Below are 22,135 nucleotides of genomic sequence, written 5' to 3'. Positions count from 1 at the left end.
CCGCGCTTCCAGGACTCTAATTGGCCTTCAAGCAGCACATCTTCTCCCACGTGATCACGCAGCGCCTCGAAGCTTGCCCTTCCGATTGGCCCTCTTGGAGGCCCGGAGCGCGTGACTCGAACGGGAAGCGGACTGGCTGGGGCGAAGAAGGGACCTGCACCATCCGTATTGGGCTTTTTCATTGGCCGCGGCACCAGGACGCGTCACAGGGGCGGGCCGATTTTAAAGAGCCGGGCGCGGAAAAAAAAAGGCCGCCAGTACAGATTTACAGAGAAAACAAAATATCTTTAATAAAATTTTTTGTTTGTTTGTTTTGTTTTGGAGACGGAGTCTGTCACCCAGGTTGGAGTGCAGTGGCGCAATCTCGGCTCACTGCAACCTCTGCCTCCCGGGTTCAAGCGATTCTCCTGCCTCAACCTCCTGAGTAGCTGGGATGACAGGTGCATGCCGCCACGCTCGGCTAATTTTTGCATTTTTAGTAGAGACGGGGGTTTCAACATGTTGGCCAGGCTGGTCTCGAACTCCTGACTCAGGTGATCCGCCCGCCTCGGCATCCCAAAGTGTTGGATTACAGGCGTGAGCCACCGCGCCTGGCGTAAAACCTTTTTTTACTACAAAATGGAGACCTGTAAGGCAAAGTGAGGCTGCACTGCTGGACGGTGGGGATGGGGTGCAGTCTTGGATCTGGGCCGGAACTCTCACTTCTTCCTCTTCTTGTTGTCCGGGGGAGCCTCGTTCTTCTTGCCCAGAATCTTTAGAAGGCTCTTGGACATGTAGTAGGGCCGGTCCAGGGAGCCGTCGTTCCGCTCCAGGTCTTCAACTAAGCCGCAACAGAGACGGGTTAGAGCGGACCCTGGGGCCGGGAAATCGGGGACTGGGAGGCAAGCGGCCTGCCGGGTTTGGAATCCAAGCTGCACTACCACCCCTACCCCCGGGCAGGTTATATAATCTCAGTTTCCTCATGTGAACTGGGGTCGGGAATATTATATTGCGTAGAGTGATGATAAGAATTAGCAGGAAAATGCGTGTCAGTCGCTAAGGAGGAGCCTGGCAAACCCTGAATGGATGCATGCTGTAGATTAAGAAAATCCCCTGCCGCTACAGCCACCTGCTGGGAAGTCTCTCTAATGGCTTTTTTTTTCTTTTTTTTAACCTTTTTTTTTTTTTTTTTTTTTTTGAGATGGAGCCTTGCCCTGTCGCCCGGGCTGGAGTGCAGTGGCACAATCTCAGCTCGCTGCAACCGCCGCCTCCTGAGTTCAAGCGATTCTCCTGCTTCAGCCTCCCAGGTGGCTGGGATTACAGGCGCCCGCCACCACGCCCAGCTAATTTTTTGTATTTTTAGTAGAGAGGGGTTTCACCATGTTGGCCAGGCTGGTCTCGAACTCCTGACCTCAGAGTGATCTGCCCACCTCGGCCTCCCAAAGTGCTGGGATTACAGGAGTGAGCCACCGCGCCCAGCCTCTAATGGCTAACTTCTTTTTTTTTTTTTTTTTTTTGAGACGGAGTCTCAGCTGTTGCCCAGGCTGGAGTGCAGTGGCGCAATCTCGGCTCACTGCAAGCTCCGCCTCCCGGGTTCCCGCCATTCTCCCGCCTCAGCCTCCTGAGTAGCTGGGACTACAGGCGCCCGCCACCGCGCCCGGCTAATTTTTTTTTTTTTTGTATTTTTAGTAGAGACGGGGTTTCACTGTGGTCTCGATCTCCTGACCTTGTGATCCGCCCGCCTCGGCCTCCCAAAGTGCTGGGATTACAGGCTTGAGCCACCGCGCCCGGCCTAATGGCTAACTTCTACCCGAGATTTCCTAGGGAAGACAGCAGAGACCTCTCCATCAGAATACTCCTTCTTTGGAGAGCCTACTGGCCTGGGGGCTCACTCTCTCCCTTCTTCCCTAAACTCCTGGCCTCAGGATGTCACAAGAAGCTCGCTCTGGTTCGTTTAGCTCACGAAGGAACTGTTTCTAGAAGCACCACATCTCCAAAAAAATGCTTGAATGGCTCAGTACTTTGAGGTTGGGGACAGGTGGCTGGGGGTGTCACTCACGGAAGCAGAGGAAGAGCGTATCCACACACATGCCGAAAACGCTGAAGAAGCCGCTGGCGATGACGTAGGCCCCCATGATGGAGGTCTGGAAGACACACGACCCGTTGGGGTTATAGGGTTCCTTTGGGGAGTTGGGGGTGGAGCGGCAGAGAGGGGAGTCACTCACCATGATGGGCAGCCAGTAATAGTTGAGATGGGGGCTCTTAAAGTCTCTACCCAGTCCCTGGATGCGACCGGAGAAAAAAAAGAAGGACAGGACCCCTGTGGAATAATTCTGGGGGTTAGTGCTGCTCCTCTGAGGCCACCTCTTCAGCTGCCCAGCACACCTACCCTCTGTCCCCACAGCTCCTGGTCCCTTACCAACGCCTCCGACCACCAGCAGCTTCCCAAAGAACAGCAGCAGGTCTGTGACTTTATCCAGGACGACCACCCTGTGCCAGAAGTTAGGGGAGGTTGAGGGTGAGAAGCCTGGCAATGCTGAGAGTAAAACTGGCTTCTTAATTTGTGGGGACTGGTGCAAAACGAAATTTGTTCACATTTCAAGATGGCAAGAGCAGAGCACTAAACCAAGTCTAGGGCCCGGATGAGCACAGCATGCCCATGAAGCCAGCCTTGCGTGGGAGATCAGACGAGGGAGCCACAAAGGGAGTGGGGAACAGCCTAACCTGACAATGTTTCGCATGAGTAGTGTGAAGGCATTTTTGGCTGAGACACAGAAATTCTTCCCGTAGATGGCGATCTGAGCGAGGTGGAAAGGTCAGAGTTACCAAGGTGAGCTGCCTGGACCAGGATGGGGGTGTCTAGACCAAAGGGCACCAGGACAAAGGGTTGCTTGCAGTGTGGCTCACCATGATGTATGCATTGCGGTTTAGGAACTTGATAAATTTTTCCAGACACCAGAGGCAGCACTTGAAACAGCACATGATGCAGCGGGCTACAGGGTTCTGCACTCCTGGGAGCGAGGAAAGCTCATGTTTGGTAACTGGCCTCTTATAGCCCCTCCCTAATGGCCTTCCCCAGCTCCTGACTCCTACTCTGACTCCAGGCTCACCTCTCAGCTTGTGGTCAATATACTCCAAGATGACCCGGGCTATCTGCACAAGGGTCAGGATGAGGGCTCCAAATGCCAACGACCCGGTGTGGTAACTGCAGAGGGTGTCATGCAGTCAGAGACGGCTCCAGGACCCCTGGGGCCCCCGTGCTTACAATGACCAGGCCCCTGCCCCATCCTTACCGGAGTGTGCGGATGAAGGCAGAGATTAGGGGGAAGGTAGGGATATCCTGGGGCTTGTGGAAGGCCCAGTAGAAAGAGGCAAAGGCTCCGGCCAGGACGCACTGGCCCAGGGCCAGTACCCAGTTAAGGGTCCAGAAGAGCCCCAGGACCCCATAGATTTGCAGGTTGAAGAGAGAACGTTGGACTAGGCCTTTGGATGAGTAGCCCTGGAAGACGCACATCAGCCCTGGGCACGAGGAGTTCACAGGCTGGTCCTGGGAGGGTAGACGGAGATAGAGTAGGCTCAGGCTTCGGGCACCTCAGTATGGAGCCTGGGCGTCCCATTCCCAGTAGCTTCTGTCCCTCCCAAAGTTGACAGGTGGGAAGTAGCAGCTTTTCTGAACTGCGGGAGTCAAGTTCTGTCTGAGAGTTCCATCTCTAGGCTCAAACTCAGTTTGGTCTGCCTATAGCATAAGCATAATCAGCTCCCTCAGTCTCAATCACAGGGGAAGGCACTCACTCAGCATTCCTCTTCCAGAGCAGCCTCTGCAACGTCTACCAAAACCCTTTCCAGCAGATAGAGCAGGCTGGGTATTTGATGATATTAAGGAATTATTGTTAATTTTGTGAGATGTGATAATGATATAGTGGCTCTGCTTTTAAACAGTTCTTATCTGTTGAGATCCATCCCGATGTATGTACAGGTGAAATGGCATGATGTCCAGAATTTGCCTTAAAAGTCTCCAGAAAAAAAAATTAACAAGGTGGGCATGGTGGCTCAAGACTGTAATCTCAGCACTTTGGGAGGCCAAAGCGGGCGTATCACCTGAGGTCAGGAGTTCAAGACTAGCTTCGCCAACATGGTGAAACCGCATCTCTACTGAAAATACAAAAAATTAGCCGGGCATGGTGGCAGACGCCTATAATCCCACCTATTCAGGAGGCTGAGGCAGGAGAATCGCTTGAACCTAGGTGGCAAAGGTTGCAGTGAGCCGAGATCACGCCACTGCATTCCAGCCTGGGAGACAAGAAAAACTCCGTCTCAAAAAAATATATATATATCTATAATATATATATATATGGGTGAGGATATAGATGAAATAAGAATAGTAGAAAGTTGAGGGTTGTGGAATCTGGGTACAGGGACTGACTCTGCTATCATCTCTACTTTTGCATATATTTCAAAATTCCCGTAATAAAAAGTAAAAAGTCACAAATTAAAAAACAACCTTTTATAGCAAATATAACCAAGAAAAAATTTTTTTGAGACAGGGTCTCAGTCTGTTGCCCAGAATGGAGTGCAGTGGCTCAATCTCAGCTCACTGCAACCTCTGCCTCCCCCGTTCAAGCAATGCTCCTGCCTCAACCTCCCGAGTAGCTGGGACTGCAGGTGTGCGCCACCATGCCTGGCTAATCAAAAAATCTTTTTTTTTTCTTTTTTGAGATGGAGTCTCACTCTATCACCATATTGGCCAGGCTGGTCTCGAACTCCGGACCTCATGATCCACCTGCCTCAGCCTCCCAAAGTGCTGGGATTACAAGCATGAGCCACCGTGCCCGGCCTTCTGTCAGTCTTTACTGCTAGATCACAAGCAAGTTGAAAACAACACTCATGTCACACCCAGCACAGTTGCGCACGCCTGTAATCCCAACACTTCTGGAGGCTGAAGCAGGCAAATTGCTTGAGCCCAGTTGTTCGAGACCAGCCTGGGCAACATAGTGAAACCCCATCTCTTAAAAAAAAAAAAATTAGCCGGGCACGGTGGCACTCGTTTGTAGTCCCGGCTACTTGGGAGACTGAGGTGAGAAGATCACTTGAGCCTGGGAGACAAGGCTGCAGTGAGCCATGATTGCATAACTGCACTTCAGCCTGGGTAACAGCCTTTTTTTTCGTTAAAAAAGAAAAAGAACCACATCATTTTGGGCTTTGTCTACCCAGTGGCCTGGCACATAGTGGGTCCTCTGTACATGTAAATAAACCTCCCCCCCTTTTTTTTTTTTTTTTTTTTTTGAGATGGAGAGTCTCACTGCCCAGTCTGGAGTGCAATGGCGTGATCTCAGCTCACTGCAACCTCCGCTTCCCGGGTTCAAGCAATTCTTCTGCCTCAGCCTCCTAAGTAGCTGGGGTTACAGGTGCCTGCTACCACGCCCTTCTAATTTTTGTACTTTTAGTAGAGGCAGTGTTTCGCCATGTTGGCCAGACTGGTCTCAAGCTCCTGATCTCAGGCGATCCGCCTGCCTCGGCCTCCCAAAGTGCTGGGAATACAGGCGTGAGCCATTGCGCCCGGCCAAACCTCCCCTTTTTAATAGGAGTGAGGCTAATGCCTGCAGCACAGCTCATGTTTCCAGCTCAGACGAGGTGAAGACATGGCAGGTTTGAGAAGAGTAAATTCCCAGCAACCCAGCGCCACTCCCGGGAAACCTCGGAGAGAGTTTTGGAAGCAGCTTCTCTCCCGGGTTCCCCCGCAGGGAGTCCCACCTAGCTACTACCTAGGGCTCTGTGTTCCAAGGGAGGAAGACTTAACAATACAATACACTCCAACCTGTTATTGAGCTCTTATCAGGTGCCAGGCATAGTACTAAGCACTTTATGTGCCCAAAGTAATTTCATCTTCTCAGCCACCCCAGGTATGGCTATTATAATTGTCCCTATCTTACAGAGAAGTGGGGCATGTGGCGGCTCACTCTTATAATCCCAGTACTTTGGGAGGTTAAGCCAGAATATCGCTTGGGTACCTGACTACATCGGGGCAGCCCCAGGAGATCAAGACCAGCCTGGGCAACACAGCAAGACCTTGCCTCTACAAAAAGCTTAAAATTAGCCTGGTGTGGCTGGGCACAGTGGTCACGCCTGTAATCCCAGCACTTTGGGAGGCCGAGGTGGGTGGATCATGAGGTCAGGAGATCGAGACCATCCTGGCTAATACGGTGAAACCCTGTCTCTACTAAAAAATTCAAAAATTAGCCAGGCGTGGTGGCGGGTACCTGCAGTCCCAGCTACTCGGGAGGCTGAGGCAGGAGAATGGCGGGAACCCGGGAGGCGGAGCTTGCAGTGAGCTGAGATTGCGCCACTGCACTCCAGCCTGGGCGACAGAGCGAGACTCCATCTCAAAAAAAAAAAAAAAAAAATTAGCCTGGCGTGGTGTCACACGCTAGTAGTCCCAGCTACTCAGGAGACTGAGGTGGGAGGATTGCTTGAGCCTGGGGGATGGAGGTTGCAGTGAGCTGAGATTGCACTGCTGTACTCCAGCCTGGGCAACAGAGCGAGACCCTGTCTTAAAACAAACAAACAAACAGACAGGAGTAGGCTGAGACTCAGAGGGTGAAGTGGGTTGATGGTCCTTAAGTCAGAGGAATGTCCTGGGGAGGGGTGGAGTAAGTCCTGGTATCCAGGGCTGTCTCTCCCAGCCTCAGTTTCCCTCCCCACATGATGGACGGCTCAACAGGAATACCAGGTATTCTGGGAACTGGTTTCTTCTAGTGCTGCTGGGAGTTGGGTGTGTGACCTTGAATGAGTTTATTGCCCTCTGTGGTCTCAGTCTTCTCTGTACAATGAGGAATGTGGTCCCTACGGCCCCTCAGCCCTACCAGTCCTGCCTCCATGTCCCCCGCTTTCTCTTACCATGGGGTTGCATGATGTATTTATTGACACTTTCTCACAGCCGGGGGAGCTGATGTTGGATGCCCAGAGCACATACTGGGGTTGCCCTGATGTAGCCAGGTACCCAGAGGGGAGTCAAGGAAAGCCTGGTCACACGAGGTCTCCACAGACCACTCACTCCTTAGGGACCTGTTCCTAGGTGCTTGTGCAGATCTTTTGCTGCACAGAGAGGACTGAAATTCAGCCTGTGTGTACCCTTTCAACTCTGTTCAGGCACAGTGCTGCTGTGTCCGCCCAGAGAAAGGGGCACCTCTTCCAGTGACACCAAGGCACTGGAAGGGGCAAGTATTGCTTTGTTTTCCATCACCCCCCAGGACTCCAAGAGTGGCTGGCTGCGTGGGCAGAGGATACAGAGCAGTCATGGCCCAGTAGGCAATGCAGATGAGGAGGAGGACAAAGGTGACCAGCGGGTAGAACATGGTAGACATCATCTGTCCCACAGCCCTGCAGGGAAACAAGAGCTGTTCACTGTCACTGCCCCAGCTGTCCATCTTCTCAAGGGGCTGACCCCATCTCTGCCCTCGCTGGGGCCTGCCCCACTCCCCCAGGGTGGGACCAACAGGGGCGGTGACATTGTCTTTCATATCTGTGTCCTCAGGGCCTGGTGCAGGGCTAGGCACACTGTAGGTGCTCACTGGATAAACAGAACGGAATAAATCAGGCTCACAGGACCCTTAGAGGAAACTAGAGTCACAGAGAAACCATCTGGGGCAGCTTCAGGTGGAGTAAGGGAAGATCACCCCCAAGTGTGATCCCTTGGCAGGTATGTGTGGCAGTTCCTGCTCAGGAGCAAGCTGCTGCCCCTCCTGGCCTGGATTCCTGCCATTCCACTCAGCCACCACCACTCCCACCAACCCCTCTAGAAGGCCTATGTCATGTTCCAGGCACTCATTTAATCCTCACGACAACCCTGGAAGGCAGGAACTATTGTTACCCCCATTTTACAGATGGGGAAGCAGAGGCTTAGAGAGGCAAAGCCACAGCAGTGTTCACCACTGTGCTATTCCTCCCTTCTCCTCTGAGGCTCCCTGCCACCTCTCTAGCACCCCCCGTCCTGGGTCCATGCTGTCCTCAGCCCCATGTCCCTCCCAGGCAGGCCCTAACTTGCTGGCCTCCTTCAGGAGGGCGATGGCAATACGAATCCGCTGCCGCAGGAAGATGAGCACCAGCAGCAGGATGGCTTCAAGCACCGCCAGCACGATCACTGCAGGGGACGGGCAGACAGACCTAGGTCAGGGCCAGGGCTGGGGCCGGGCATGGCCCAGGCCAGTCCTTGGGCAGCTGGTGGCTTGGGGGTGGGCAGGACACTCACGGGCGGCCAGCCAGGTCTCCTGCACGCTCTGGTAGGCACTGAGGTTGGTGGTGAAACCCAGCTGGGAGATGGAGGCGCCCTTGTCCCGCAGCACTCGGTACTCCTCCCAGCAGTAGTAGATGCCGTATGCCAGCACGCCCAGGACCCCCAGGATCAGCACCAGCACCAGGGGCCCAGCCACCAGGCGCAGAAGCAAGATAAACAGTAGGCTCAAGACCAGAGCCACTCCCAGGGCTCTGTAGGCAGGGTGAGGACAGTGAGGTTCAGCCCTAGTCCCTCAAATCTTTCCCCTTTCAGAGACTCCCCCTGCCTTTCCACACACCACCCAACATCCCCAGATTAGGCCTCTTTCCCTTATAAATCCTGTTGGTTTTGGAATCCATTCTGAGCTCTGGCTCCTCCTCCTCTGTCCAAAGCCTGTGTTTCAGACATTGGGCGAGGGGATAGAGGATCAGGGAGGGAGAAGGCAAGGACACAAGAGAAGGGGAATCTGGTGACTCACACAAGAATCCAATACCAGGAATGGGCAAAATCTTCAAAGATCTTAACACTGATGTCTCGGGCATTGAGGCTGTCAATAAGACCACTGTTGGGGAGACAGAGTCAGACGGGGCTGTGGGTGGAAGGGGTGTGGCCAGGATGTGGGGGAGGGAGGTGCCTACCTGATCCCCTGCGCTATGGTGGTGTCATTGGTGATCCCTGGGAGCTCCGGTAGAGTGACATTGGTCCATGGGAAGCAGCGCCCCAGAGCTAGAAGGGAGAGCCGGGCTGCTGGGTGGGGGGCCAGGAGCTCTGCCTGGAAGGTCTCTGGCCCCCTCCCAGTCCACAGTGCCCTTAGGGGAGGGAAGGGTGATGGGCTTTTCGTCCCTCAGTGGGCTGCTTTTGACTTCACAAATGGGCTTCTGCCCTGTGGAGCCCAGTCCATCCCCTGCCTCCCCTCCCTGTCGCTGCCTTGGTTTGGACCCTCCTCTCCGCTGGCCTCAGCTCTTAGAACACCCTGTCAGCCTTCCATCCGCCCTCCACCCGAGTGGAGTGCCGGGGAGACCGTGGCACAGCCTGGACTTCGTCACTCCAGGGCTCTGGGTCCCTTTGTGACTCAGACATCTCCAGAGGCTCTGCCCCAGAGACAGAGTCCGCACTCCCTGGCCAGCCTTCCAGGCTCTGCTGTCCAAATCCAGCCCATGTTCCCTCCTACTCTATACCTTTGCTCTTACTGTGCCTCTCTCTCAGGGCTCTCTTTCCACCAGAAATCCCATCCATGACTCCCTGTTCAAATCCAGCTGCATCTCACCTCCTCCAGGAAGCCTTCTGACCTTATCCCTACCTCCTTTGGCACCTGTTATGTGCCTATGGAGCCACTTACTGCCATCCTTGCAACAACTTTGCCAGGCAGGCTTGCTTTGTTATTTATTTATTTATTTGTCAGGGTCTGGCTCTGTCACCCAGGCTAGAGTGCAGGTGCACGATCATAGTTTACTGCAACATCAAACTCCTGGGCTCAAGCGATCCTCCCCACGTAGCCTCCCAAGCAACTGGGACTGCAGATGCACACCACCACACTTGGCTACTTTTAAAGTTTTTTCTACAGATGGGGTTTTGCCATGTTGCCCAGGCTGGCCTTGAACTCCTGGGCTCAAGCAATCCTCCCACCTCAGCCCCCCAAAGTGTTGGGATTACAGGTGTGAGTCACCTCATTTAGCCTATTTATTTTTTTAGAGACAGGGTCTCTCACTCTATTGCCCAGGCTGGAGTGCAGTGGCATAATCATAGCTCACTGTGACCTCAAACTCCAGGACTCAAGTGATCCTCCTGCCTTAGCCTCCTAAACAGTTGGGACTACAGGCGTGAGCCACCGCACCTCACTATCATTTACATTCTAAAGATGAGGAAACAAGGTTCAGAGAGGTTGCCTAGTTGGGTCAAGACCATAGTGCTGGAAAGTGCTAGAATTTATATTCAGATCTACGTGACTTTGAAGCATTCACTTGAGATACTCCTTATTGTACTTAAATTGATAACTGGATATCTTATCTTATGCTATAAATTGTTTTAAAAAATGTTTTTTTTTTTGAGATGGAGTCTCACTGTTGCCCAGGCTGGAGTTCAGTTGTACCATCTTGGCTCACTGTAACCTCCACCTCTGGGTTCAAACGATTCTCCTGCCTCAACCTCCCGAGTAGCTGGGATTTCAGGTGCCCACCATCATGCCTGGCTAATTTTTGTATTTTTAGTAGAGACAGGGTTTCATCATGTTGGCCAGGCTAGTCTCGAACTCCTGACCTTGTGATCTGCCTGCCTTGGCCTCCCAAAGTGCTGGGATTACAGGTGTGAGCCGCCACTCCCGGCCTAAAAATTTTTTTTTTTTTTGAAACGGAGTCTCACTCTGTCACCAAGGCTAGAGTGCAGTGGTGTAATCTCGGCTCACTGCAACCTCTGCTTCCTGGTTTCAAGCAATTCTCCTGCCTCAGCCTCCCAAGTAGCTGGGATAATAGGTGCATGCCACCATGCCTAGCCAATTTTTGTATTTTTGGTAGAGATGGGGTTTTGCCATGTTGGCCAGGCTGGTCTCAAACTCCTGACCTCAGGTGATCTGCCTGCCTCAGCCTCCCAAAGTGTTAGGATTACAGGCGTGAGCCACCATGCCTGGCCTAAAAAAATGTTTTATATTAAAAATGACATTTGCAACTGTGTGTCAGGGCTCATGTCTGTAATCCCAGCACTTTGGGAGGCTGAGGTGGGAGGATTGCTTGAGTCCAGGAGTTCAAGACCAGCCTGAGCAACATAGCAAGACCTCATCTCTTAAAAAAAGAAAAAAAGACATTTGCTATTGGAAGGAAGAGCATACTGTAAAAGAAAAAAAGTTCAACTGTGATCCTACCACCCAGCCACGTTCACTTATAACATTTGAACAAATATCCTTCTAGCCTTTTCCCTGTGCATATATAAAAATAATAATCGTGCAGGCCGGGCATGGTGGCTTGTGCCTGTAATCTTAGCACTTTGGGAGGCCAAGGTGGGTGGATCACCAGGTCAGGAGTTCAAGACCAGCTTAGCCAAGATAGTGAAACCTTGTCTCCACTAAAAATACAAATTTAATAAATAAATTTAATAAATAAAATAAAAATAAAAATAAAAATTAGCCGGCCGTGGTGGCAGGCACCTTGTGCTGTAATCCCAGCTAGTCGGGAGGCCGAGGCAGGAAAATTGCTTGAACCTGGGAGGCGGGGGTTGCAGTGAGCCGAGATCACACCACTGCACTCCAGCCTGGGTGACAGAGGAAGACTCTGTCTAAAAAAAAAAATAAGTGTGTAGATTCACCTATGTATGTTTTCATGAGATTTTCATACAGTCTCTTTGTGAATAACTCTGATCTCTTCACCTAGAATGTAGCTGAAGCAGGGACCAGTTGTTATCCCTGCCTCTGTCCCCAGCACCTGGCACATAGTAGTTCCCCAAAACACTGATGGTCTGACTGCAAGGCCACATAACAGATAAAAATGAAGACCTGATGCTAATTCCAATTTTACCACCAACAAGCTATGTGACTTCATTCTCTCTGGGCCTGGTTTCTTTATTCAAGCAATGAAAACATTGGGCTAGGCTGGGCATGGTGGCTCACACCTGTAATCCCAGCACTTTGGGAGGCCGATGCAGGTGGATCATGAGGTCAGGAGATTGAGACCATCCTGGCTAACATGGTGAAACCCTGTCTCTACTAAAAATACAAAAAAATTAGCCGGGCGTGGTGGCGGGCGCCTGTAGTTCCAGCTACTCAGGAGGCTGAGGCAGGAGAATGGTGTGAACCCGGGAGGAAGAGCTTGCAGTGAGCCAGAGGTTGCAGTGAGCTGAGATCATGCCACTGCACTCCAGCCTGGGCGACAGACCAAGACTCCGTCTCAAAAAAAAAAAAAAAAAAAAAAGAAAACATTGGACTAGATGATGTCTGAGGAAGGAATTTGTGCTTCTCACCTGGAGCAGAGGGGAGGAGGAAACTGGGGCAGAGTTCCTGTTGCAGGCTTGTGATCACCATCTGTGTCAGGAGTGAAAAGACAGACACACAGACACAGAGCAGGATGAAGAAGCGGGTCCCCTCACCACCACCATGGGGCTCAGCTTGTCCCACACACCCCAGGAGAGCCAACCTGGTGATCATCTACCCAACTCCCCCTCCCACTTGCACCCACCCTGAGCCCTCCTGGGCAACAGTGATGAGGTTAGGGGCAATATTCACCATATTCCAGGGTACCCCTGGCAGACAAAAGTTCCTGTTTTTTGTATAGAAGACTTCCCCAACAGTCTGCGAGAACTGGTTTTTTCCCACAGTCCATGGGGCCTCTGGGCAGGAGGACACACACACCTGGGCACAGAGAGAATGCTAAGGGGCTGGAACCTGAGACCCTGGGTGAGATCTGGGGCAGAGGCAGGTCCCAGGCTCTGACCTGGGGCGTGGGGCACTGTAAGCCATTCTCAGCCACTGAGATGATGTTGGTGGACAGGATGCAGCTGAAGATGTTGAAGTACAGGAGATACGGCTTATCTCTGTGGGAGGGGAGGGACCGTGTGCATCAGGGCCTGGTCAGGTGTTGGAGGAGGGGAGGACCACTAGGGTGATTTCTAAAGAATACAGTGGGCCCAGTCCAGCGTGGCCCAGACCAGTCACCCCCCAGCTCCTGGCCCTAGCTCAGCTGGGGAGGTAGGGAGACGCCTAGAAGATCTCTCAGGGTAAGTCAGCATTGCAGCAGCTGACAATGGCTCAGAGCATGAACTTGGAGCTCCATGACTTCATATCATCTTTATGATCTTGAGCAAGTCACTTGTTCTCAGTCTTGGTTCTACTCCATCTAAAAGAATAGTGGGCCAGGCACAGTGGCTCACGCTTGTAATCCCAGCACTTTGGGAGGCCGAGGTGGGCAGATCACGAGGTCAGGAGATCGAGACCATCCTGTCCTGGCTGACACGGTGAAACCCCGTCTCTACTAAAAATACAAAAAAATTAGCCAGGCATGGTGGTGGGCGCTGGTAGTCCCAGCTACTTGGGAGGCTGAGGCAGGAGAAGGGTGTGAACCCGTGAGGCAGAGCTTGCAGTGAGCTGAGATCATGCCACTGCACTCCAGCCTGAGCGACAGAGTGAGACTACGTCTCAAAAAAAAAAAAAAAAAAGAAAGAAAAGAATAGTGCCTACCTCATGAGATTTCAATGAGCGTGTGTGTGTAAAGTTTACTGCCTTCCTGGAACATAGTAAATGCTATACACATATTAGAGGTTTTATTACTTATTGGACATCTGCAGGTGAGGACTCTTGGCATTGTTTATGGAATTCTCCTTGAATTTCAGATAAGGAAATCAAAGCTTGAGTAACTTGCCCAAGGCCACGCAACCAAAAGTTGGTCCAGTTGGAGATCCAGACACCAGTCTCTGAACGGTAAAACTCATACACTTAACACGACTCTCCACTGCCTCTCATTCCGGGGGGACTCAAGAAGCTAACTGTCCAGCAGTGGTTCTCAACGTGACCTGGAGTGGTCAGATTCAGGGAGACCGAGGTGGGGTGGGGACAGCAGGGAATGGCTGTGGAAGAGCACGGACAGGTCTGGAGCCTGAGTTGGGGGGGGTGTCTCCTGCCCACTCCACCTGACCTCGCTCCTGCCCTCCTCTTCTCGCCTTTGTACTCACTTGTTTTCCCCCATGCCACAGTAGGCCCCGGTAGAGTTCCTGGGGTAGAGGACTTGCCGCGGGTCTCCATACAACCAGGCTGCAGACAGAGGCACAGATGAGTCATTGGAGGGCAGGGACTTGGTGGGGCAATTATAAGAGTGGTCCCTCCCTGGGTTACTGTCCCTTGCCCACTGCCCCGGCTCTGAGCAGCTGGAAACTCACCCACAATCCCCACCACGATGTAACCTAGAATGAAGAGCAGGAAGAGGACGCAGCAGATGACATCTGTACAGCTTCTGAGAGAGAAATGGGAGGCTGAGCTAAGGAGACTTGGGGAGGTAGGGCTTATGGTCTGGAGGGGTCAAGGGTTAGAGAGTTGGGGGATGCTGCAGCGTGGGCATCAGTAGACTTTATTTTTATTTTTTATTGCTTTTATTTTTTTATTTTGAGACAGGGTCTCACTCTGTTACACAGACTGGAGTGCAGTGGCACGATCTTGACTCACTGCAACCTCTGCCTCCTGGGTTCAAGCGATTCTCCTGCCTTAGCCTCCCAAGTAGCTGGGATTACAGGTATGTGCCACTACTGCCCAGCTAAGTTTTAAAAAATATATTATTTTATTTAGAAAACCTAGCCAGGCACATTGGCTCATGACTGTAATCCCAGCTACTTAGGAGGCTAAGGCAGGGGAATCACTTGAGGCCAGGAGTTTGAGACCAGCCTGGGCAACATAATGAGATTCCCATCTCAGAGAAATTAGCCTGGTGTGATGGTGCGTGCCTGTAGTCCCAGCTACTCAGAAGGCTAGGGCGGGAGGATCACTTGAGCACAGGAGTTTGAGGCTGCAGTGAACCCCCATCTCCAAAACACAAAAAGAAATAAAACTTTTTTCTGGGTGGGTAAACTTTCTTCTGAAGCAAAAGACAGGAAAGTACACAGCTCTCAAGGGCTCAGCGGGGTGAGTCCTCCCACCTGTGAAGCCCGCACTTAAGAAACAGAACATCCCCCGGGACTGGGAAGCCCTGGATGCCTGCTCCAGACACAACGATCCCCCCAGGGCCTGCTCCAGACACAACGATCCCCCCAGGGCACCACCCGCCTGGGGCAGGAGTTCGTCTTTTTCACAAGTTTCTTACTAATATTTTAGCAAATACAAAGCAGATATTGGATTCCACACCGCACCCACCACCCCTGCCAGCCCCCAGAGCAGTACCCCGAGCTCACCTGTTCTTGATGGGGCCTCGAAAGGAGGGGTCGTATTTGACTGGCTTCCCTGAGGGACATGGGAAGAGGTGTGGAGAGTGAGTCTCTCTCTGCATATCTTGTCCTGCTGAGTCCTCCTAGCCCCAGGATCCTACCCAGGCCTCAGGTGTTTGGAGGGAGATGGGCTAGAGCAGGATTTGCAGGAGGGGAAAACTGGGGAGTAGGAAAGGTAGGATCCAGGCCTGGTCAGCAGCTCAGCAGCTCCCTGGGAACTCCACCCAGGCAGCCACGGGGAGGGGAAGGAAGGCCTTTATAGTTTCCGGCTCACATCTCAAGGCAGTCAGTCTGGGAAATGGCCTTGGTCCCCTGCCCTACCCTCGCATGGTTCTCCTGAGTCTCCCTTTAGCTGGGATGTGGGACTCCCAGTGGCTCTCACACCCTCATTCTCATCCCTCTCTCCTCCCTAATCCCTCCCCGGGGACCACACAGACCCACAGTCCCCTCAGGGAGGTCATAGTTTCTTCCCACATCTGTCCCAGGCCCTGCCTTACACTCTGGCTCAAGGCTATGGGGAAAGAAACTGGAGACAAAGGTGTCAACCCCAGCAGGGCCTGGGGAGAGAAGCAGCCTTGTACATCCTCACTCCAGTGGGACCTCAGTCCTCTGGCCACAGTATGCTCCGGGCTCTGGGCCAGCAGTCAGAGTGACACCTGAGCCCGGCTACAGAGATTACAGGCACGTTGAGTTCCTGGTCCTCCCTGAGTACACACACACGGAGGAGGAGGGCCGGGCAGTCAGGGTTCCTTATGGGCACTGAGGAGGGAGGGCCGAGGCTTGGGCAGGAGTCTGGGAAGGGGCGGGTGGGGTCTGCTCTCCCCAGGTGCCCTGGACTCTGTCCCTCCATGACTTATGGACAATGATTGACCTGAAGCCGTTCCAGGAAGTCTACTCGGGAGTCCTCACTGCCCACTTCCCTGTGGCCCTAAGGGATTCGAGCCTCTCCTTGAGAAGGTCCCTCATGTGGGTTCCTTCCCCTTCAGAGCAGAAACTCTGCAGGTGAGTCCCCAGCCTCGCTGCCCATGGGGATCTGGACGCCGGCCCCTAGCTCCTTCTCTCCTCAGAACCCCAGTCCCTTTTCCTCGCAGATTCTGGAAACAGGCTCCCTGCCGTTTCTCCCCTCAGGCCTCACCCTTCACAGGAACCCCAGGGGCCCTGTCCCTATTCCTCAAAGTACTCCAAGACCAGCTCCTGCTCCTAGCTCCTCACAGAGACCCCTAGGCAGGACCCCAGCCCCCTTTCCACAAAGACCTTCACCCCAACTCCTCACAGGGACGCCCAGCAGAACCCACTCCCTCTGCCACTTCTCCCGGAGAGCCTGGCAGGTGGAGGCCAGCCCACTCAGGGTCCCCTGACTCCTTAAGGGAGCCGGCAGGCTACAAGCAGCTTTCCCCATCAGGGACCCAGACTCCAGGCTGAACCTCCTCCTCCTTACAGGGACTCTAGCCTCACCCAGGCTCTGCAGCACAGTACACTCCCAGCCTCCAGCCCCATTCTGCTCAGGGCCCCAACCTGCCACCTTTCATCTCGGCTTTGTTTCCTACAGCCCTGCCCTTAGGGACCCAGAGTCCAAGCCTGAAATCTCTCCCTTCTCCCAAGGACCTCAGCCCCAACTCCTCAGAAGCACCTAGCTTCACTCCCCACGGGCTCTCCAGCAACAGCCCCAGCCCCCAAGCCCCATCCTCCTCCCAGGATCCTGACTCCCTCCCTCCATGGCTCCCGGTTCCCGGGCCCTCCCCTCAGGGACACAGGACTCTCCTTAGTTCCTCTACCTGGAGCCAGCCCTAGCCACCATTCCCGTAGCACCCGTCCTCCCCTCCCTCCACAGGGTCCTGGGCCTTGCCCGGGTCTCACCATAGGCTTCATCATCCTTGTCCTGCTGTTTTCCCCCCATGGTTCAGTCTCCAGAGTGATTGGAGCCCTGGAGACCTGGCGACTCACCTGCTGCCTGTCCCGCCCTCCTACACGTCACAGCCCCACCCCCGCCTGTGGTCCCCGACACACTCTAGTTCCTTCTTCTCAACTTTTGCCCAGTGGGTTGGGGAGCTGGAGCCTGGGACTGGGGCTCAGGGCTATTTCCCGGGGGCACTACGGACCACAGTGAACGACCTGGCATGCTCTGATAAGAAAACACTTTATAATCTCACAAGCTACCTTAACTGCCGTACGCTCACAACACGCTCCCGCCAAAGATTAAAGTGTGGAAATTGGACCTGTATTTTTTTTTTTGAGATGGAGTTTCACTCTTGTTGCCCAGGCTGGAGTGCAGTGGCTTGATCTTGGCTCACCGCAACCTCTGCCTCGTGCGTTCAGTGTTTCTGCCTCAGCCTCTCGAGTAGCTGGGATTACAGGTGCCCGTCACCACGCCCAGCAAGTTTTTTTGTATTTTGAGTATAGATGGGGTTTCACCATGTTGGCCAGGCTGGTCTTGAACTCCTGACCTCAGGTTTCTCCTGCCTCAGCCTCCCAAAGTGCTGGGATTATAGGCGTGTGCCACTGCGCCTGGGAAATGGGATCTTCATAGCGGGCCCCCACAACCCCCCACCTCCCCGCCCCACACTGGGCAGCCGTCACAGCAGCCACACCCATCCAGCCTGCTTCCCATCCTCTTCTGGCCTTGGACCCACATTCCCTCCAGCAGAGTGTGCTTTCTCCCCACCCCAACACAAAAATAGTTTATTACCAAACCCAACATTTATTGAGAACAAAAGGAACCAGTTGGCATAGAGGCCCGACTTCAATTCATCAAACTTCAACTGAGGATGGGAACAGGGGGGTGGCCAGCCCTGAAGTTGCCCTCCCAGGGAGGAACCAGCTCTGGGAGGGAGGGGCTGTCAGACCTCCAGGGCCTGGCTGGGATCTCTGGTCAGGAATGTGTGAAGGGGTGGTAGGGAGAAAAGATGGCAGCACCCCCAGGCAAGGGCTGCGAGCAGCTGGTGGCAGAGGAGGCGGCTGAGCTGTGGCCGTCCATGCTGGGGAGGGAGGGTGTGGTCCATTCTCATGTGTTGACAGGGGGCAAGGAGCCGAGCTCGGGCAGCAGCTCAGGGTGTGGGTCCAGGCGGGCCAGACGGCTCTGCTCCAGGGCAATGGCTTCGGCTGAGTGCTTGCACTTCTCAGAGCCACACTGGCAGGTGAAATATTTGCTTTTGATGTCCCAGAAGCGGTCGCCATAGTCAAACCTGTCAGAGGAAAACAGGAGCTTGTGGGAGCTGGACCCAGCCACCAAGAGCCCACCCGGAAGACCCTGTGGATCCTACTCCCTAAGAGGGACCCCGCATCCAACCTATCTTCCCCAGATGGGATCTGAGCCCTTGTCTGTTCTATGGACGTGCAGCATAAGTGCTGCCTGGGGACTTGTTAGAAATGCAGAATCCTGGGTCCCATTCCAGGCCTCCTGATTCAGAATCTCGCTGGGAGGCGCAGGACTGTTTCACCAAGTCTCACCAGAGATACTTATGTACACTGAAGTCTGAGAAGCTCTGCACTGCTCCAAGCCTGGACACCAGGTACACGCCAGCCTTCAGGTCCCAGGTTTGCTGCATCTCCCACCCTCTGGCAGAGCCCCTAGAGACCCCTAGAGTCTCACCCTAGCTCCTCCCCAGTCCGGATGTCTCGGGAACTGAAGAAGGCGATGCGTGGAAATCGCAGGTCTTGGTGCAGCATGAAGACCCGGACGGGAATGATGTTGGGGTCACATAGGTGGTTGATGAAGCGGCTGATGTTGCCATAGTAACGGGCATCAATGCAATACACCTCTCCATCCTGGGGTGGGGAGACGGCACTCTTCACATCTCCCCCCGCCCTGCTTCCCTGATCGCCCTCCCCACCCACTGACTCCCCAGTCCCTCATCCCCAGGTTTCCATTTACTGACTTCCCAGGAGCTCCTGAAAGCCAGCCCTGGGGAGCAGCAGGATAAGGGGGGTCTCCTGCTCACCTTGTTGTCCAAGTCGAAGAGGTAAGAATCATCCTCTCTCACATCAGCCTCAGCATCAGAGATCAGCTCCCCGACATACCTGTGGGACAGGAATCCATGGTTCTGAAGGTGAGTGTGGGCTACTAGGAGGCAGCTTAGGCCCCATCTCTCCTCACAAGCCTGTGGAATCTGGAATAGGCAGGGCTGGCAGGTGTGGGGAAGGGAAGGCCTGGAGTAGCAGTGGTGGGCAAGTGAAAGGGCAGCATTCCAGCCTCAACAGAGGAATCCTTCAGTCAGCACAGAGAGATCACAGGCTCTGTGGTTAAGGGGATTAGTGTGTAGGGGCAGTTGGCCTGGGTGGGGATGTTCAGGTTTGGATACAGAGAGGTTTGTGTACTAGGAGCCACCCGGCAGGAATGGGCGATATGGGACAGAAGAGGGGCCAGGACTGCAGGAAGAGCCAGAGGTACAGGAGCGGCAAGGAACTCAAGGCATGAGTCAGGGCAAGAGCACCCATATCTGGACACCAGAGGGAGGAGAGGAGCCGGCTATCTAAGGAGGGGCGAGCAGACACTGGGAGATTAAGACACATGGAGAGGACGTGGGGCGGGGAGTCACTGTCAAGAGACAGCTTCAGCAGAGCAGGAGGGCAAAGGCCGGTTTTGCCAGGGACAGGCAGTGAGTGGATGGTGGGGAAACTGAGGCCCAGCAGGAAAGGGCTGCTTGCTAGAGAAGTTGAGAGATGACATGATGGAGAGAAACTGGATGGTCTCTTGAACAGGCAAGTATGCTTAGAGGACTATCTTTTTTAAAGGCCAGAGGACAGTTGGGCGCGGTGGCTCAAGCCTGTAATTCCAGCATTTTGGGAGGCTGAGGCAGGCGGACCATCTGAGGTCAGGAGTTCGAGACCAGCCTGACTAACATGGTGAAACCCCGTTTCTACTAAAAATACAAAAAATTAGCCAGGTGTGGTGGCACGTGCCTGTAATCCCAGCTACTTGGGAGGCTGAGGCAGAAGAATCGCTGGAACCTGGGGAGGTGGAGACTGCAGTGAGTCAAGATTGTGCCACTGCACTCCAGCTTGGGCAACAAGAGTGAAACTCCGTCTCAAAAAATAAATAAAATAAAATAAAAAATAAAGGCCAAAGGAGACCAAGGTAAGACTGAGGGTCATGAGATGGGAGCCAAGAGAAAGGGGGGGATTACAGATGCTGGGCAGAGAACTGATGGAGAGGGACAGGCCCCTGAGGAGGTGGACAGAAAGGTAGCTGTTACCACCTCCACTCTACAGACAAGAAAAATAAGGCTCACAGAAGTTAAGTAACTTGGCCAAGGACATCCAGAAGCAGAAAGGGGCTCAAACCCAAGTCTGTTTGTCTCCCAAACTGGCACTTTCTCCAGCTAGGAAGGGCGAGGAGGGGGTAGAGGGGAAGGTAGAGGGTGGAGGTGTAGGGAGGGAAGACCTGTGGTCTGGGCAGAGTGGAGGCAGGTGCCATTCTCAGCTGCGGGGATGGGGGTCAGAGGAGGCTGGCTGCTCAACTGCAGGAATAGGGGTCAGAGGAGGCTGGCTAGAGAGTGGCCAGATGGAGACATGTGACTCCTCAGGGCAGGGGGATGAGAGGGAGGCCTAGCAGTCAGCAGTGGCCATGTATCTTCTTCCCACCAGGTGTCAAGGTGCTCCTGGTGACTTACTCGCAGATGAAGGTCCCCTGTGGGATGGTCTGCAGGGCGCGGACCCCCCAGCCCATTTTGGCTGTTCGGTAGAGCTGTAGTCGCACCCTGGGAGTAGGAGAGAGGGCGCTGTTGGGTGGAGGCCCTGGAAAAGCCCCAGGGGCAGGGAGGAAAGGGTGAGGTGGGGAGAGGGTGGGCTGTGGAGCAGGGCCTCACTTGATACCACTCTGTACGACCCGGTTCTTGCAGTTTCTCCAGCAGGAGCACGCCTGGTTACACTCGAAAATCAGCGGGGGCTCAATCTTGTTAAATTCCTGGAGCAATCGCCCATCCTAGGGTGCGGAGGGGAACACAGTGGTTTCACCTTGGGGGCCACCTCAGCTGCCCGCCCAGGAACCCCAAGACTCTACAGAAAAATCCACTGCTGAACCCAACCCAGAGACAGAGAAGATGGGGTTGGGGAGGTCACACAGGCTCTGAGATCCAAGAGCAGGAAATGCAGGAGCATCATCCCTGATTTGCATAGACCTGGGCACACGCCCATCGCCATCCCAGCCATGTCCCAGGATTCCCAGGCCTTGCCCCGTCCTCTCAGTCACTTCCCCCACAGGGTAGGTGAAGGACAAGGTCCCAGGGAGCTGGCCTGTTGGAGGCTGGCTCCTCTGAAGGAGGGGCCGGGTGTCTGTGGCCAAGGCAAGGGGCACGCACCTTGTCATACCAGCACCGGATGCTGAGCTGGCCGCACAGGCAGTTGGAGCTGGAGCAGTCGTCCACACACGTGCAGTGCTGGGGCGAGGAGGCAGGGGTCAGCTCAACCCCACGATAGGTCTGGGTTCCTCTACTCTCGGTGCCCCGACCCCCTAACCACTGTCCTCTCTTTGGGGTCCATGTGTTACAACAGTGGGTGGCGATGGTCCGAGGGTGATGGGGAATCAGTATGTTGCTCATGGTGATGTCCCCACGGCTACTGGGAGTTCATATGACACCTTTCTGTGACCCAGGAAAAGGTTCCCTCCCCTGGGGTGGATGCGACCCCACACCAGGGCTCCCTTTCAGCCAACCCTTCCTAGGCCAGGTGCCTTTGTTGGTTTGAAGCTTGTCTAACTGTACTTGGCAGCTCTTGGTGTCCTTTTGGGGAGGCCCCGGCCCCGTACTCACCTGCAGGTGGGTGATGTTGCGGTCAATGTTCATGGTGGACGTCTCACAGTTCTCCGAGATATACTTGTAATCCTCGGGGCAGGACTCCCCGTCCACGCCATTGACACAGGGAATGGGCACGTTCTCATAGCCCCGAGCCACGTCCCTGCAGAAGACGGGGAGAAGGTGATGGCAGGCTGGAACGGGGTGAGGAGCTACTCCAGGTACAGGGAGACAGTTGGGGAGGTTCCTGGGGCTGGGGGAAGGGGAGTAA

At 54.1% G+C, this 22,135-nt stretch overlaps 2 protein-coding genes and 1 long non-coding RNA gene across 12 annotated transcripts in view; 1 reads left to right on the top strand and 2 right to left on the bottom strand.

Annotated features, from left to right (window-relative positions):
- Positions 1 to 264: 264 nt before the first annotated feature.
- LOC105497602 (solute carrier family 44 member 4) lies at positions 265 to 17,082 on the bottom strand. The gene is made up of 21 exons (XM_011768811.2): positions 16,994 to 17,082; positions 15,104 to 15,152; positions 14,102 to 14,175; positions 13,898 to 13,976; positions 12,664 to 12,763; positions 12,456 to 12,581; positions 12,194 to 12,254; positions 8,887 to 8,974; positions 8,727 to 8,810; positions 8,225 to 8,460; positions 8,017 to 8,116; positions 7,264 to 7,356; positions 6,874 to 6,976; positions 3,273 to 3,526; positions 3,090 to 3,184; positions 2,887 to 2,990; positions 2,704 to 2,777; positions 2,399 to 2,469; positions 2,205 to 2,299; positions 2,039 to 2,123; positions 265 to 820 (listed from the first exon to the last, which is right to left on the bottom strand). Exons 1-21 carry the CDS (start codon positions 17,031 to 17,033, stop codon positions 699 to 701), a joined length of 2,133 nt encoding a protein of 710 aa, XP_011767113.1. The 5' UTR covers positions 17,034 to 17,082; the 3' UTR covers positions 265 to 698.
- Positions 16,032 to 20,475, top strand: LOC105497603 (uncharacterized). Its single transcript, XR_011623844.1, has 3 exons — positions 16,032 to 16,138; positions 18,529 to 19,182; positions 19,868 to 20,475. It is a non-coding gene; the product is annotated as an uncharacterized lncRNA (long non-coding RNA).
- LOC105497604 (euchromatic histone lysine methyltransferase 2) overlaps positions 17,815 to 22,135 on the bottom strand; it is an 18,663-nt gene continuing 14,342 nt past the window's right edge. For all 10 annotated transcript variants that reach the window (XM_011768817.2, XM_011768818.2, XM_071097236.1 and 7 more), the window contains 7 exons: positions 21,883 to 22,027; positions 21,433 to 21,510; positions 20,941 to 21,056; positions 20,746 to 20,832; positions 19,075 to 19,153; positions 18,726 to 18,901; positions 17,815 to 18,318 (listed from right to left, as the gene is read on the bottom strand). In XM_011768817.2, the coding sequence (XP_011767119.2) occupies positions 18,138 to 18,318; positions 18,726 to 18,901; positions 19,075 to 19,153; positions 20,746 to 20,832; positions 20,941 to 21,056; positions 21,433 to 21,510; positions 21,883 to 22,027 (862 nt within the window). In that variant the 3' untranslated portion in view covers positions 17,815 to 18,137. The remainder of the gene's footprint in view (positions 18,319 to 18,725; positions 18,902 to 19,074; positions 19,154 to 20,745; positions 20,833 to 20,940; positions 21,057 to 21,432; positions 21,511 to 21,882; positions 22,028 to 22,135) is intronic.

This window comes from Macaca nemestrina, chromosome 5 (genome assembly GCF_043159975.1).
Source record: "Macaca nemestrina isolate mMacNem1 chromosome 5, mMacNem.hap1, whole genome shotgun sequence".
NCBI lineage: Eukaryota > Metazoa > Chordata > Mammalia > Primates > Cercopithecidae > Macaca > Macaca nemestrina.
Note: the sequence above shows the minus strand (reverse complement) of the source record. Positions and strands in the feature narration are given on the sequence as shown.

What these genes read in the sequence shown, in the direction of transcription:
- LOC105497602 (XM_011768811.2), bottom strand. Translation starts at nt 17,033, where the DNA reads ATGGGGGGAAAACAGCAGGACAAGGATGATGAAGCCTATG. An exon ending in ATACATCATGCAACCCCATG is followed by an intron (nt 3,527 to 6,873) that starts GTAAGAGAAAGC and finishes CTACCCTCCCAG; the next exon opens with GACCAGCCTGTGAACTCCTC. An exon ending in ACCGCAATGCATACATCATG is followed by an intron (nt 2,778 to 2,886) that starts GTGAGCCACACT and finishes CACCTCGCTCAG; the next exon opens with ATCGCCATCTACGGGAAGAA.